This window comes from Varroa jacobsoni, unplaced genomic scaffold (assembly GCF_002532875.2).
Source record: "Varroa jacobsoni isolate VJ856 unplaced genomic scaffold, vjacob_1.0 scaffold_762, whole genome shotgun sequence".
NCBI lineage: Eukaryota > Metazoa > Arthropoda > Arachnida > Mesostigmata > Varroidae > Varroa > Varroa jacobsoni.
The window spans coordinates 82,393-100,228 of NW_019213664.1; the positions used below are offsets into that span (position 1 = coordinate 82,393).

The following is a 17,836-nucleotide window of genomic DNA, read 5'->3' on the forward strand; positions in this document are numbered from 1 at the left end:
AAGAGTCTTCATTGGCCGTCACCTAACACACGGCTTGCACGCTTTCCCAGAGTTTTCACGTCTAGGCGTACGCACAATTTACAGATTTATATAGTGAAACTTTATTGGTGTCGAATCTCGGAAAGAGAAACCTAAAGGAGCTACCCAATAGGAATAGATATTTGGGGGTTAATGGAGACCGCTTGAGACCCAGTTCCAATGATCTTAGCTTTTTAATCTAGCAATTTGCGGTTGCTTTCGAGAGGATATTGCTAATCGGATCGTTTCGAGCGAAATCCAACGGTTAGCCTTGCTAAGTTTTGCAGTTTTCCAATTTCCACAATGACTAACGAATATTTTGGGCCTCAAATTGGGAGGTGTCTTTGAAATTAACAGACACTAACTACATTGATTAGGCGTGATTCTCGGAAATGATACACACATTTATTTTTGCTTAAACACAATCTTAAAAACAAGGTGAGGAAGCGTCATAGTGTTCTGCGACAAGTGGCCCACGGGATTCGGCTTAACTGAACACACAATGAGCGATAGTTTCATTAGTCAGCATATTTTTAGAAACACTGCTAGAAGCCAGACTCTTGTACGAATTATCCCTGTGGAGGATGGCCTTTTGGCAGGTGCAAGGAATTGACAGTTGACAAACTCCGACTAAAAAACAGACCTACGCACTTTTCCTAGTCGGGTAAAGTGCAAAAAAAAAAGGGATTTAATCGAACTGATCCATAAAGAACATCTTGCAAATAGGATAATGCAGGTTTTTTAACCTTGACTTGACTAGACGTACGTAACTAAACTAGTCTGTCCCAAATATTGTACAGCTATTTTTCTTTATATATTCTCATTCGTCTAAGATAGTAAATCACACGCTGATTCACTATATTCACTGTTTGATGTGATAAATCGCGGCTTGTTTGTTAGAGCAAATCCTTAGTTTATATCTGATAGATACACAAGAATGAGCAGAAATCATTACGTTGGTCAACATAATCTCTAGCTCTGAATATCATCTACTGCGTCGCCCTGGCAATTCTTACTATCGTGTCATCGCTGTAGTGACACATGGCAGCATCGTAATGTCGTCAAGCTCTGAATCCTATATATCTTTGCCTCGCTCCATCTTCACGCAATGAGAAGATTTCCCTCGAAGAGTTCACCTCGACGAGGTAGCTATATGTATAAGGTACGTATTACAATTAGAAACAGTGCTACGTTTCTATTCTGAAGCTAAATATCGTTGTCGATCACTGCGGCGGGAACTTACCGACGTCCGGTCGATCCGACGACGAAACGGTGAAAGATTAGGGACTGGCTTAGGTCCAAGGCTCTGCGACAGTATGACCATGTCTCACAATGCCCATGTCCCATCAGTAAGGTAATAATCAAGTAAGTTAAGCCGACTAATTGTCATTAATCCTACAGATCATCGTAAAAGATTCTAAATCTATCTAATCGCTTACCCGTTTACAGGTAGAAATTGTTTTACCTGCAATGCAAGTCATAATTATGTATCGCATATAGGAACTCTAATTTTTTCTTCTAACGTTTTTAATTGAATTTTCTACTTAGTAGATTATGAACACAGCAGCCAGCTTAAAAAGCAGACCTAGACACACCGATTAAAGTTCGACGATAGATATTCTCACCAAACTGTGCCGTCATTATTTTCACTCGGATATTTTGTTTGTCACACCGTACGCCGCCTTTTGATTTAATTTTGATAATAACATTTATAGCTAAATAATAATAACAGCGTTGAATGGAAGATAGCAAGTACGTGCGTAAAATGTAAACAAAGTTGGTTTATTGGCGCCGCCACAGAACCAGTAAAATAACCAACACTTGAATTAAGCCATTTTCATTTTTGCCACCAGGTTTCTTTTTCATGCGTTCTTTCGTTCATACTCGTTATCATCATCATCATTTGCATCCTCTTTCTCGTATTTTCTTCAGTCCGAAGTTTACTCGCTGTTAGTAATTCTCCTAGCTAACCTCGCTTAGCTATTACAGTCATATATTCTGCAAAGTCTCGATATAGGCTTTTTAGTCTCATAACAGTCACTTATTTTCGTTGGGTTCGTCTTCACCATCATATATGTTGACGCATCTCTACGGGAAACACGATTTATATTTGGTGATTTACTGTCACATCCCAGTCCGATACGTCGACAGCGACCTGTCAGCCATCAGTATCATAGACCTAAACTAATTTACGTTAAAACTAATTTGTCGCCGCAGTTATATAAATCGCATTATAATTGTTTGGTATGGAACGACTCTTGTGAGGAACGGGGGAGTGATCAAAATAAAAAACAAAACCTTAGAAACACATCATGATCTTAATGTAGAGAAGCCCATAGAAACTATGGTAGACACTCGGTGCTGAACAGGGAACGTGTGATCAACACAAACGATTTTATACAGTTGGTCATTTTATGTCGTTTGATTACGAAGTGACAGTTGGCCCTAAGTACTAAATCCTTCTAAATAGAACTGACTGAGAAGATTCCAGGATACACAGGGCCTGTAGCTGCGGCCGAGACAGACTGAGGTACGGACAAGATGATGACGTTCGAAAGCGAGACAGGAGTGCCTCGATACTCTTTTTTGCATTGGTCCATTTCTGATTTCTTTTGTTCACAGTTTGTTAGTCTGCCTTTGTCAGATGTCAGGCCATTCTCCGTTAAAGCATGAACGAATGGCTTTTAGCTTGGGGATATTTGAAGCCGAATAATGAAGAAGAAGGATGTCAAGCACTAGTTAGGTTTCGCGCTGTACAATAAAATAGGCTTGTCGTCGAGCCCGCTCCTCAATTAGTTATGGTGAATTAAGACTATCGTATCTGTCGGGACGCAGCTATAAGGCCTAAACCTTTGTAGCAAAGATAAACCGGTGCGATGACTCGAATTCGAAGGAGACGAAAAATTAACTAGATAATAAAGACAAGATTTAAACAATGCGTTTTTAATCTTTTGAAAATAAAATGCTCTTTCGTTGTATAAGTCGTATCTGTTTTTCATCTGTTGTTGTTTATCTATTTACGTATATACATAGCACGCAAGCTAGACTCCATCGTTCTCTGACGCCTGGACGCCGTAGCCGGCTACTTCATCTTCTCCAATCAGCTGCTCTTCAGAATTCTTCTAACCCTATCCAACCCTTCGTCTCTAATATTATTGTTATTAGTATTATTATAATTACGGTTATTATTATCCACTTGTTGCTTTTTTCCATTGTTTCACCTTCCTTTTCTGCAATGCGTCAATAGATAATAATTTCATTTCGTTGCTATCTTTTTACTTTGTCACTGTATCATATAATGCATTACATTTTCATTCACCGATCGACCCTCCGAGATAACATCTTTTTCATAAGCTATTCCCATTTGCCACAAAGCGGCCAGCGCAATGTTCTATTTGTTTCTCGTCATTATCATAATAATCAATAATTATATATATATATATTTAATTAAATCTTATCGTTTCTTTTTCTCTGACTTGTGCTTCCCCAAATCTGTTTTTACTTAGGATTCTACGAAAGCGAATTTATACTAAATCGTTGCCTCTTCTAGTCGTATCTTTCATAATCTAGTTTTCATTCTGACTGACTCCTTCGAGGTTGTCTTCTTGGTCTCTCGGGCAGGTTTGTCCTTTTTTTTGACACGGCTCATTGCTTTGTGACAAGGCCCATTGCTTGGTCCCTCCTCGTCGAGTAACCCCACGCTCAGTGATGATTATAACGCGATAGTTATCAGGGCTGACACTGTTCGCCATACCCAACACCGCCTTCGTCGTTGGTTTACTTATAGGCGATTGGAAAAATGCGGCAAGGGTACCACAGACGCGTCCAGGTGTGAGGGCACTCGTGTGTACCGACTTCATACATGACGTAGAACGTGTACAGCAGCATCACGTCCTCGGAAATGAAGGAGTGGTTAATCGTTTTTGTCTTCAATTGGCGGAAGTATGAGGTGGTGGAAATCGTCAATAGTAATGATACGGCTGACAATTTGGCTATAGAAACGGATGTTATCATTTTCAACTAATCGTTACTTTGCAATGTCTGAGACCATTATCTATTTCCTTGAATGGTCACTGAGGCTAGCTAACTGATGGATTCGATCCTGAATCATCTCATTTGACGATAATCCTTAGCGATGATCGTCGCATACGTATATACACAAATGCACAATCAAATCAATTACAGGTTAGGATAAGAGGCTAGAAATAAATGAACTGGGCAGCAGTAATAGACGCTGCTGATAATTTCTACCGGCAATCCTGCCGCAGTCCAGAAAGAGCGTATTTTTTTTTTTTTTTTACTTGTACTATGAATTGCGTATATATGATAACGATGAATTTATTGCGACATCTACTTATCCTTGATGGATTCGTCAGCGGCGGTGAGTGAAGAGGCAATCGTTGTCGATGTGCCATTAAGATGGGAGCTGTGCAAGTTGGAGCAGCTAGAACCTGGGTTTCTGCTGGAGTTGAGCGCCTTGCCGTTTTTCTGAATGCAATTGCTGCTGTTGTACGAACGAATGTAGAAATTTAGGAAAAGCAGAAGAATGGCTCCGATCGAGGCCTGCCAGGTGTAAATGACGGACGATGGGTAGCCGCAGTTGCGGAACATTGGCACCGAAAGATGCGCAATCATCAGCACGAACTGGAAAATTTGCACCTAAAATGCAGCCATTGAAACGATGACAACGGATAATTGAAGGTAAGATACACAGAAAGATGTATAAAAGGTGCCATCCGAATGTTAACACTAAGTTCCGCTCTATCGCCGATTGATGTTTTTACCGCTAGCCGTGTTCCATTCGACAAACAAATACGTTTGTATACGAGAGTTGGCCATTGGTCTAGAGCGGGTCCCTTCCCTCCAGAATTACTAATGTTCGATGAATTGTAATGTTCCCGTATCCTGTACGAATGTAGTCATCATATAATATCGGTTATTGTTTGTAGCAATATTATATCCCCGTGATGGCGTCGTACAGACGTATTGGTTCATAAAATTTAAAGGCGGGTAAGTTGGTCTGGGTTTGAAACTACGTGGGATAGACGTAGATTTCACACTGGAAGAAAGCAGCCATCTGGAGCTGTGCTCAGTGGCCATGTCCGACGTGAAAAAAACCTAGCACGTATTCAAGTTTGATTGTGAGAAATAGCAAATTTGAGTTCGATGCTTTGTCTTATACACAGCTTACAATAGTAACGACACATGGTAAATATTCCGCAGCCGGACAAGCAACGTCTAAGAGAGGCTTGTACGTACTACGAGAAAACTCATTTGCTGAGCTTGAGTACTCCCTTTTTGGACGATACATAAACTGTCATGAAGGAACTCTTTGTCAGGCAAAAGCCTCGTATCGGTTAAGCTAACCGGCGAAGTTAAAATAGAATTCGAGCGGTTGTCCAACTGTGGAAACGATAAACACACATCATGATTCAAATATAAAGTAACAACTTACATAATTCAATTAGTTACGCTATAGCAACTAGACTTTTACTTATTCTGGCGGTAAAAACTATATACATTCCTCGGCACTAATTAGCGTTGTACCAGAGTGGTTTAAGAATAGATCTACATACTTTATAAAGATGACGTAACAACTGCACTTGTTTTCTCTTCCGGGAACAATTACCACTTCAGTATGCACGCCTAGGGCTCCATCTTGCTGATATTTGTTTATCACGTCACCCATCCTCGCGATGAAGACTCATCCATAATGTCTACTTGTAAAGTGTGGACGTCATCTGAATAATTATAATATTTATCTAGCTGCGTCACAGCGGCTCGAAACTGTGTTTATTTATATTTTCTTAACTAAGCCACCGAAGCGGTTCTCCCAGAAATACTGCGTGATTGTTTGCATCGTGCGACTGAATACGGGGAAAAGACTGCGTAAAAAAATGAAAGACACAAATAGTGGTAGACATTATCTAAACACACGTTCGACGATTATTTGTATCTTGTTGCCTTCTGCTGTCAGTTGACGGTATTGATTTATGACGTCGCCGATACGGCTGTTTTAGCTGACAGAAAATCACCACAACCGTTTGGCAGAATTTAATGGCAATTCCTCCTGTTTGTCCTGCCTGACATACGCTGAAGGGCTTACTTCGGACAGCGGCCGGTTTTTCGTACGACTAAAGTCGATTGCCGCTGCTGGGCTTGTGAGAGAGTGCATTTCTCTGTGTGTACGACACCTGCGGGCATTTACCTTTTCAGACCGTCCTGAGTTGAGAATGACAAGGCCGAATAAAGGAAGCAGCATACGTTGCTCTTCTCGTATCAAGGAGATGATCAATAATCAAAGCGGATTACAATCGTTCAAAGGCAATATGGCCACCACTGTCGCTAGCTTGAAAAAGCAAGGATAAATTTCAACAAGTGACATCATGACATGTGCCCCGATTCCAGTGAGTTCTGCGCGTGCGTTCGTTAGAAATTGATTATTTTGTTCGTGAAATCTGATGGTTGAGCAGTTCTGGCACTGGCCGACAGTTACTACCCTAGCGGCAAGGCAGAAGCGCTTAAATAAAGGTTGACTTGATTGACGTCATTCAAATGGGTCCGCTTGATTAGCTGAGTGGGCACGTGCCTGGAAAATGTAATGAGAAAAATTTTCTTACGCAATTTTGAACACCACATTTAAAGCCCTGACGAGGAAGTTTCTTCGCTGGTTTATATGTATATATTAAGAAAATTGCCTTTGCTCACTCTTCGTAGCGATGAGATTTCCATATTTATCAATAGATGACGACACACCTGCTCACCACGCGCAATCTGCTTTTGAAATCAATGCAAGCAAAATGAAACTTAAACGCCTAAGGCTAATACAGGACATAAAAACTCGACACATTATTAAGAAGCTAACAAAGGTTCTAGACCTGGGAGAGAACCGTAAGAGTGCATATTTTTTCGTTGTTGCCTATGCGGCAACACAAACAACTTTACATCTTTCGATTCTCCGTTGTCGTATAATAGAGCCAAAGTCACGTCAACGGAACGTAATAAAAGGCAAGAGAGCGAGCCCACCAAAATGCAACGTGCAGCGCACAAAAACGGTGCACGTAATTCGTTCCATTGGTAGTTGTGCAGGGTAGCGTTTCCGTTGCCCCCTTCCTGATCCCAGCAACCATCTAGCCGTCCGCTACGAAAGTTCGATTGTACTGTATTAAATTTAATAGTGTGCCCCTCTCCCACACTGGGACTAATGTCTTTGAGGCAATGATATAGAACATTATACAATAGTACCATTCAGCAGCACTTTGTCGTGCGGCACACTGGGCAGCGTCAAGTACCGACGGCGGCAGTTTTAATGCTGCCGCTGCGACCACACTGAATTGCCGTTTGACCCCGGAATCCCATTACTTATCGTGCAGCGGCCGCTCTGCAGGTCGGCACACATACACACATATATCGACTAACATCGGACAATGCGCCTGATGATACGAACGTGTAGCCAAGAGCCGGATACACACGGCCAGGCGACGAGGTCGACAAACGAGCTCCCTATATGGCACGCTGTATTGCATTGCTGCTTAGTTATTACGCCAGCTGTGGTAGCTGCCACAATCGCTGTTACTCACTAACAAATGTGCGACTGCGGGAGGCGTACGCGGGCTATCGCGGTGGTGGCTGCCGCGACGTCAACCACACACTTCAAACGGGAACAGCCACCACAACGTGCAGTACAACGCACGATGCCCAACACGAACCATCGTAGCGTCATAAGAACAAACACAATAGATAAAGCGGAAGAATTCGCTGTTTACAGTTGCCGCCTGCGTCAGCCCCCCAAACCGTCATCATAAACATGAAGAGACGCTGCATCAACATAGGCAGGCAGGCAGGCAGACAGACAGGAATACGAGGCAGTCGGTCAGCAGTGCCGTACGATGCCAGCAATGTGATGCAATGGAAGATAACGCCATAGGACTAAATCGGACCAATCAAGGTAAATCGGCTAGATGAACAGACAAGTTGGGGGAAGCGCCCAAATCAAGAAGAAAATTCAGCCAGGCCTAAGTCAGCGGCAGCGGTTTCTCCCCCACTCATCTCCCACTCCTCTTATTGCCGCTGTACATGCTGGCAACGCAAGTGGCGTCGCCCATGAGCACAGCGAGGATGTTATTGCTGTTACTGCCGGATTTGCTTCGTAATAACATGCGCCGCCGCAGTAAATGTACAGGAACGACAACAACGGGAAGAACAGCGAGCAGCTGTGTAGAGGGTAAAGTGGGTAGCTGGGGCATCCGATAAGAGCCCTTTCAAAGGGGTTTGTTGGACAGGCATCTGTGACGACAACAACAACAACAGCACGGTTAACATCAACGTAAAGGGATGTCGTCGATCCGACGATCTTTTTTGAAGACCAGCAGGAAATTGATGAGTGCTTATTTTTCAGATTTTCTTAAGATTATGCAATTTGTATGTTATGGTCTTCAATGACAACAATGATGCCGTATATAACAATGTCGGCCGTGTCTAACGAACGCATTAGTGATACTACGGAAAATTTATTGGATGTAAAGGAAACTTTTCCGACATGCGTTTGTTTCGTTGTCATATCTTCTGTTTCATGTTTTTCCTAAGGAACTCAGCGCAGTTTAACATACTCTGAAATGCAGGGACGAGGCCTGATAAGGTATGACCTGGGTACAATATTGTCTTTGTTGAATCATCTCAAACGTTCGGTAAACAATAGTTACGGCTGACGCTAACGCAGGCAGCCGTGTATTGTGGAACAGATTTTTTGGTACGATTATGCACATAGCCGTAGCTGAGAGTATTATTGAACTGTTTTTCAGCGTTAAAAACAAGCGTGACGGGCCGATCCTGAGTAAGAATTCCAGTAGCAATGGCTTTGGCTAGCCGAGACGAAATTGTACATGGATATCCACATTGCATGAACTAGATCTAGTTCTAAACATTTATATTGCAGCGTGGCCCAAGAGAATGCACAGCGTTGGTACTAACGTCTTCTTTCTGTGGACCTTAGGGCTGGCGATACGTTGAGAAATTCAACTGCCTCCGAGATTCAGAACGGCTTAGGCACAAGATCTAAGCCAAAAGCTTTGTTATGAAATAAGGCATCGTACGACGCCGTTTGTAAAGCACCCGAACTAGATCCAAGAGTATCATTACCAGGGATTCTACTTTACCTAAGCTCAATTTCTTCTCATTATGGCCAACGCAACTATCTGTTGTAGCTCGACTAAATTGATATGTCCAACACAGAACATTCGCATGATGGAACACTTCGTTATCTCGTATTCGACATAGGTTTACATGGTTCGATTTTTGTTCTGAAGAAAGTCTCCGCAAAGATTACACTTGCTTGTTTCAGCGAAATTCAGATTCGGCTCACTCAGAGATTCGCGGCCAAGTTGCCGCCCAAACGAAGAATCTATCGTTCAAAATTTCAATTAATAAACACAAAGTAATAAAAGCTTGAGAAGTTTATGACTAAATGGCTAGAGGCTAAATGACAGATAAGTCTCAGGGGGAAGGGGGGACACTTACCTTCGTGAGATGCTTCTTCCACCAGAGGTGCTTCTGTACAGCCGGTCCAAGTGTGGAGAGTAAGTAGTATGTGTACATAATGGCATGCACGCATGAGTTGAGACAGAGCGTAAAGATGACGAGATTGGTTAGGCCGTAAATAGCCGACGCCCAAGACATGCACACGACGATAACGTGATGAAACACGTGTAAGAACGTAATTTGGCGTTGCTTTTTCCGCAGAACGAAGAATACCGTATCAAGGAAATCAAATACACGTAACCACCTAAGAAACGAAGAAATCAACGACAGAAAGTTTGCACAAACAGTAGTAGCACATGAGTACGTGAGTCGTCTGAAGTATCATCATCCCTTTGAAAGGGGCTGAAATAAACGTGAAGGCCCAAGCACGAATTTCTTTACTGTGCAGTGGCCTGCGTTTTGCCGCGGCAGATTACTGCTGCTTCGGACTAACTCCGCCCTTATTTTGAATGGCCATGATTAGTACCAGCAATCGGTGATTGTTTTTCGGAGCCGCAGAAAACTCTCATTTTACCTGTAGTTCCTTTGGAAGATTTATAAAAGAAGGAAGAAGACGTTCGTTCGGCTTGAGTAAGATGTGTTGGGATTCATAATTCATTAGCTCAGTTGATTTAAGTTTGCAAATGATAATAAGGACGCATAAGATATGTGAAAAGTTTTGATAGGAAAGGCCTCTTGTCAGCTTTTCCTCCATTTTGAGTTTTCAATATTCTCCTGACGCCTTTAACAGTCTGACGATTCTTTTTTCAAATTCACAGCATAAGTCCTCTCGAAGTTCGCCAGAGCGACAAGTTGAAAGCTTTTCTTACGCTCGTTTTGGTATCTGTTGCCATCTTGAATGCTACACAGACGAGAAATATGTTGAACTCGGTCCAAACGAGCAGTTCAAGTCCGTTGCCTGTTCTAGCGCAACGAAATTTACTTGAGTTGAATTGAAATACTTTATATATTGAATTGATGAATGGCTAATTTCGTAGCCATGGATAGATTTATTGATATCTACTTATTCGGGCGTACCCTAGCCTTCATTTGCAGAATCCGGTATGTAATAACATCTATGTAAATTCGAATAACATTGGAGCACATTTATAATACACAGCACATTCAGAATGATGCTCGCGCCCAGGTAACAATTCCGTATCACTTCCTAACCCAGGGAACGATCAGAGGTCTTTCTGAAGATCTTGCGGGCTTGCAATCATTCCACAGCTGGCTACTCAGACTATTAGAGTCAAGATGATGTTAGCCTTGATGTACGTCGTTTGGCAATGTATTTTGCTTCAAATTATTAAATTCTGCTCAAAAGATACATGTTGAAACCATTTTTAACTAGGGTAGCATGCGTTGCAGTAAGGACATTGGATGTCCGCCTATAACCTCCAATTTAACAGTGGACAACTAGCAACGCGTTTTCGCACTCTATTCATATTTAAACTTTTATATTTATAATTACCTTTTGGAATTAATATGTTTAGCCTAGTGGCACAGCTGTGGGGTGCTAGGTAAATCCTGTAAATTAAATGAGTATCCATCACACAATAACTTCTCGCAAAGTGTAACGGTAAACTGGAATGGAAAGTTGATGGATATGGCCACTGCAATGATAAACCAACCGATTTTGGGCAAGCATGTCGTTTATCGCTAATGTTGTTGTACTAGGCTGACTGAATAGGTGACGCCTGTTCCACGACTAAATTTCAAATACTTCTACCTTGAAAACTGATGATGTACGGATTACAGGTAACTGAACGTCACTATTGCTAGGTATATTATGCATACTTATTTGTGTGTAGAAAGTAAGTGGAGTTTGTTTTTGACTACTTATTCGGAACGCGGGATCTATTTACAGATCTACAAATGTTTATGAAGTAGAAGAGTGGAAAGGGATACATTTCTTTCTCACCTACATGATCAACGAAGTCATCCTAGAACTAAATTCAGAAAATCGAATCTTATATATATATATATAATAGATAATACAGTCTGTGGCATATCAACGACTAACTCACCAATAGTAAAATGTCATATCGAGCAATTCCATAGTTAATGCATCTGTTCGTCTGTTATCTGGAGGCGAACACAAAAATGGCTGGTCCATTTTGCCGTAGAAATGATGGGCGATTTTAAACGCGAACGCTGTTGACGCGATGATCTGGAATAGGTTGTAGGTACGCGTGATGCCGGTTAACTGATATGGCTTGCGGTCGCGCATGAAGCGCGGACCCCAGATGTACACAACGTAAAGGTATGCGCCAACAATGCTAGCCAATGACAACGGCTGAGCAGAGATCCATGTCCGTAAACGGGGATCCCGCTCGAACACGTATGGCGGTACAGTGTCTAGACTCTCCATTTTTGTAGACGACCAACGATGTCGAGGTTAATCTGACGACCTAGAAGGGGTTAAGCAGACGCTGTGCAAAATGTGCGTAATTCGGTTGGAGGCCAGATACGTCAAGCTGCCTCGCTACACTAATTCCGCCACGATGGTGGTACCAATAAACTAAGTGCTTCTGGGGGAAGCGAGACGTGCCAACTGATAGCGAATGCCTGTAAAAACAAAGCAACAGAATGAACAATTCGTTAGCTCAACAATTGTAGATTTTCTAAGAGAACGGCACAAACGAAGTGCCATACGTTACGTTCCTTCTCGTTATCACGAAAAATTGAAATACACGCATTAAAAAATACCTGAGCAGAAGTTACGGAGTTGAGCGGTAACTCCAAGGTCTACGAATGCATAGGATTCAGGTTAACTGCAGAGATCTTCAGCAAAAATAGACTGAGAAACCAAACAGTGCAGCATGTAATGTATAACTTCACACACGCATACAGACTAAACATATTCATTTCATTGTATCTTCTTCTACGCGCTTCAAGTCACACGACTTGTTAACACATAGAACATACGTAAATTCCGCCGGTTTCTACCTTTGAAAAGATCCTGCTCAATCACTCGACGCGGTGTCTTTGTCGTGACTAATGTGTGCCGTTTGGAAGGGTCTCAACAGTGACATCTGTCGAGAAAAACTCAAAGCAGCGAATCCTCTAAATCACAGTTGGAACACTCGAATTATGAGCATATCCGCGAATAGACAGTCAGGGAGAGGATTATTCTGGGAAGGGAGATGCGGTGAGAGGGCATACAAGCGATTTTTTGCACAACGGGCATAACAATTGCAATCAGCTTTCAGGGGCATGATTTCAATCTTAACGTAAAACGAATTACGAAGGAAAATTATAATTTTTTTTAGGTGTTCGTTAATTATCGAATCTCATTCAGCCAAGTTTCAACGGCCGCGGTCGGAACAACTAAATATTAAGGATACATGAAATGAGTGTACCACTCGAGATCCATTAGTAAGTAAAAAAAAAAACAAGCTAAGCTCTGACGATATAAATAAATAGTTCGTTCCGTCATAAATAGCCACAGTGGAAGGGTGACAACGAAACATTAGCTTGATATTTTCACGACCGCTATATGTACAATGTGCATACCCCCTAGCGATAAGAACGGATTCATGTGCGGAATTACATGCGACAAAGTATATATGGCATATACGATTATGTAAACGAAGTAAAATTAACTAAATAAGAAAAAAAGTCACTATAGCAGAAAAAAATATGCTACTTAACTATAACTTGCATATATTTCATCACATCTAAAATGAATTTAAGGTGTCCCAACGTTAGTGTAAGCTAAATGGCCAATCAGTTTCGATCGCGTTTGCTAATTATCTACCGCGGCTTCTTCTACAAACTTGGAACAGTTCAGTTAATTAATAACACGATAGTGACGAAACGCATACAACGAAACGCGTAACTGGGGCGCGACAATAGGCTTACATGACAAATATTCTGCCACTACCCTTCGGCACGACAGTTCTGCTAAAATCTCATACTTCCTAGACGATTTGATGCACTTCTGACAATCCAAAATTGCTCGTTTAATACGCCACCGTCCGCTAATTAACAATTAATTCTCTGAGTAAACGTCAATCCGAAACGTGTTAGTTTTCGAACAAAGTTTTACTTCCACGCTCTATATCACAAAGTACAGCAAACCGAGTTTGTCGACCAATTGAAGAAAATGAAGATTCTTCACAGCAGAACTGAGCTTCTTCTGCAGTAGTTTACTAATTTCTGTTGTCTGATCGCAAGGCGATTAAAACACGTACGGCGTCCGGTGCATCGCAAAAGCCGCAAATAATACCAACTTGTTATAGTTTCATGGCTCCCATATCTGTCTGAATAGAGCAATTGACCCAAGTGAATGGAATTAGTCACAAAGGTATATATATATAAGATTGCTGGCATTTAGTAAGCACAACAGATTTTAGAGCTTATTTGAAAGACTTCTCTTAATCAGCTGGCCTGCGCTGGCTACTCGACCCGACTTGAGTTGCCCTATAATTTATCGTCCAATCCGCAGGCAGTGACGAGGCTGGTAGCGTAGGCCAAGTACAAACCGCAATCAGGGCATAAACACACCAGGTTTTTTGCGGGATCCTTCTGCTTTAGCTACACAGAGAGATGACAGTCATGACCTAACGGAGTAGACTTAGTTTGCAGAAATATCTGTCATGAGAACGTTAAAAGTGCTGGCAGAATACATGAAGGATATGCGGTTAGGAGATCAATCGCATATACTTTACGGCCTCCATTGCATTGAAATCTGAAAGCCTCGGAGTCGAAAGCTATGAAGCTCGCTGCGCCGAGAGTCGGCCATATAAGAAAAAAAAGAAACTTCTGCTTCATCTACATCAAGAATAGTTAAGGGCTGTATATGGTTAAACTATCATTAACATGTGCGTCAGCTACATGATTCGGGCCACGCTCAAAATGAACCGTAAATTGAAAAATACTTTCAGCATCTTTTAAAGGGGATACTGAAGGGCTCAACCGCCTGTTGTCGCCATTACTGCATCTATAGATAGCTATAAATGTACTTTAAGACTACGACACATTTCTAATAAACGAAAGTCTCATTCACTACCGTACTTCATTTTTAGGCCATTAAAAATCCACAGTACTAAAGCGAGCCTGTTAATTTTTGCTACAAACCTACTTCGCTTAATACTCAATTGTTCCAAACATAAGGATGTTATTCATTCGCCCTTAGAAACGAATTGTCTTCTCTATTGAAATGGTTTATGCCACATACATAGGCGTACTAGCGTTCCACAGTGTAACAGAAAATAGTAATCAGTCTATTTTTTCTCGTAAATAGATCGTTTTTTTTCTACGATCGTTATCAATCATATCCGTTCCATCTCAGTAATAATATTATGTGAATTTTTGGCAGAACTCCCTTTCGGGCGGATCTTTTTTAAAAAACGATATTTACAAAACCGTGCAGAACGTATTGCCTTGAAGGGTTCCTTAAGTCACCATTGCCGCAAACATACATATGCATATCTTGCACTATGTTGTTGCATAAAGCTTCGTTGTTTTGCTAAAGGTTTACTTCAATTGTTTGCATGCCGAGCGCTGCAATGGTTACCCTTCCAATTATAAACATCTTGTTTTATCGAACCTCGTTTCGTTAGAGGAAACCAGTAAAATCAGATGTGAGTAAAATACTACATGTAGGATGGGGGAAGTAGTGAAAAATTAGTACTCGAACGAAACTTTTTCAACGTTAACTATTCATACCTAGGTTGGGCGTATTTTCCACTTATACGAAACAAAACGTGGCATCGATCATCCGAACCCAATAATCTTCCAATGCACTTTTTCACACAAACATATAGCAGTATTAGCGCTGAAGCTGTCTCTGAAGCATTTTCCAGTCGACCAACACACACAGAAAGGGTTAAAAACATCACGCAACCCCACAATGAACAATAATTACGCGAAGTTTGTGCGTTGCACGTTCTACGCGACACAACTTACCTTTGCCGGTATGGAAATTGATGAAAAATGTCATGGGCGATATGTAGCTCTTATAATGAGCTAAGTGTCTAAAGTATCTAATCGTGTTTTATCCAGAATATACATATCGTAAATGACTTGGTTCAACGTAATAATAACGAGTTCAACTTGCTTGTTAGCCACTTTTCAAGATCTTCATCATTATAGAAGATGCTACTTTCACAAAGCAAACAGAAGAGTCTTCAAAGCTGTAGATGCAACCTGACAGACCTAGCTATTCTTTATAATCAATGTAGTTCCTTTTCCTTTTTTGCGTGTTCTTATATGTATTTTACGTATATTTTTTAGCATTTTTTTGAGCAGCTGCATTCATAGATGTTGCTAAACGTTTCTATACGAACCACTTTGTGTCAATTAGGAAAAGAGAAACAGCACCAAAATTCCGTATGCTTATGAAGAATGCTAGCGTAAATAGATCCCATTGATTTTATTGATGGTCCGGTTTGCTGTTCGTTCGCGTTTTAGCCCAGTGTGAGTGATGTGTTTGTCGTGTAATATAGCTATATACTCATGTTATACCAACATCGTATCAAATCCTAAGTAGCTAAACAAATGTCGCTCGAACTGGGCATCAATCCAATCAATACACCCTGACCTGACGGCGAGACCCATTTCAGAACCGACACTTTTATAGCAGAGCTGCTTAATTTTAAATATTTTTGTACCTTTCCACAGTAACTTATTCAACATTTTTGTAATTATACTGGAAGTTTATTTTGACAAGCAACAATATCCTCACAGACTTCAATCGTTTTGGTTTCTTTTACAATCATGGAAGGAATGCCGAGATATTCAGGAATTAAAAGGATGATTTGTAAAAATGCAGCAGTTACCTTGCAAAAGCTATAACCATAATTGAAGTCGCCGTTATCGGTCAGTGATATAAAACTACTTTTCTCGTATAAATCGTCAATAGGTAACTATAGTGAGCTATACTTCATTCATTTAAAACGAGTGCGGAGCGACGATCTATCTTTCGGTTTGAAAGAAAGGCTGAATCTTTCGTTTACCCTTAAGCATAATGCCATGCTTGGGCCAGCACTAGGTACTGAGATATTAGCCGTTCTGTCAATAAGCTGTCTAAATGGATCCACCGGATACTGACGGATGTTACCTGAAGCTGCTAGTTGCACACCTAAGTTTGTACATCTTTCCCCTTTGCACATCCATACGTAAGATAGCAGTATATTAGCTAAACTGAATTATGCGCCTATCAAAGACGTAATCGCCCTTACCTAACACCCCATCAAGAAATAGACTGCATCCGCAGGCATAGCTGAACTATCACGTGCAAAGAGATGCACAAACAGTACCTAATTTCTAATAAAATTTCTCATATGGAAATAATATACAGATCGTTGACGCTCAAGATCGGCCGTGCCCGAGAAGCCGAAACGGTGAGACGGATAAACGTCAGATATTACACGTTATGGTAGTTCCGCAATCAGAACGTGACATAGAACTTCCGACTTCCGACACAGCAGGCGCTAGCGATAGTCGTATTAGCAATGTACATTTAGAGCATCACCTAAACGAGAAGAAAGGCGGACAAGTTGCAGCCTGTGTGGCCAATAAAAACCTCGTGTGGTTACGGTCATCCGACGCTTAGCTATTTACGTGGGCTACACAAAAGCCCACGATAATACCGACATCTCAAAGTCAATTGATATCTTCAGGCTCTAATTATGAAGAGTACTTTGCCATATGTTCCAAGCACTATACGAACACGTGGACTACCTAAAACAGCTCCTTGAAAGTCATTATTGATATTATGATTGTTATGACACAAACTCCTAATACCTTTTTATCGAGTGACTATGTTGACAACAGCTCGATAGTGTGTACCTTTGATGAACTAACGCCGAAAATGACAAATAGCGGTGCTGCCTTGATGATGATAATAATAGTTTTCACTGAAGTTATCGAGTAGGTCCTCTATACCGTTTGACAACATATTGAGTTCACGCAGTTCGAAAGAACTAAGTGCTCTCTATTTATCAAAAACAAGAAATATGTACCACGCAGCTTGATAGATAACGGCTGCCTTTTTCCTCTATTATCAAGCGATGTGACCGCCGATTATCTATACTAAATATATGGGAACTTTGACAAAATTCGATTGCTATATATATATATATATCAAGCATGGCCATATTGTTATCCTTATTGTATACTATATGGGTCATCAGCTAATAATCGCATTTAGCTCGCATTTAAATAACGTAGAGTATAGTAATCAAAACAATAATAAGATTGATACCTTTTATAATTTCATTGTTATCTATTATCGTTTAGCGGCAATGGCAGGAAACGAATCAGCGGGGAGAATTTTGGTCGGTGTTCTAAC

At 41.1% G+C, this 17,836-nt stretch overlaps 1 protein-coding gene across 7 annotated transcripts in view; it reads right to left on the bottom strand.

Moving 5' to 3' along the window:
- Positions 1 to 1,775: 1,775 nt before the first annotated feature.
- LOC111263401 (very long chain fatty acid elongase 7) overlaps positions 1,776 to 17,836 on the bottom strand; it is a 37,239-nt gene continuing 21,178 nt past the window's right edge. For 5 of the 7 annotated variants that reach the window (XM_022838435.2, XM_086969583.1, XM_086969584.1 and 2 more), the window contains 3 exons: positions 11,565 to 12,105; positions 9,535 to 9,799; positions 1,776 to 4,677 (listed from right to left, as the gene is read on the bottom strand). In XM_022838435.2, coding sequence (XP_022694170.1) covers positions 4,369 to 4,677; positions 9,535 to 9,799; positions 11,565 to 11,908 — 918 coding nt within the window. In that variant the 5' untranslated portion in view covers positions 11,909 to 12,105 and the 3' untranslated portion in view covers positions 1,776 to 4,368. Of the gene's footprint in view, positions 4,678 to 9,534; positions 9,800 to 11,564; positions 12,106 to 12,246; positions 12,450 to 12,486; positions 12,631 to 17,836 lie in introns of those variants that run through there. The other 2 variants (XM_022838434.2, XM_022838441.2) reach the window with 2 other exon arrangements.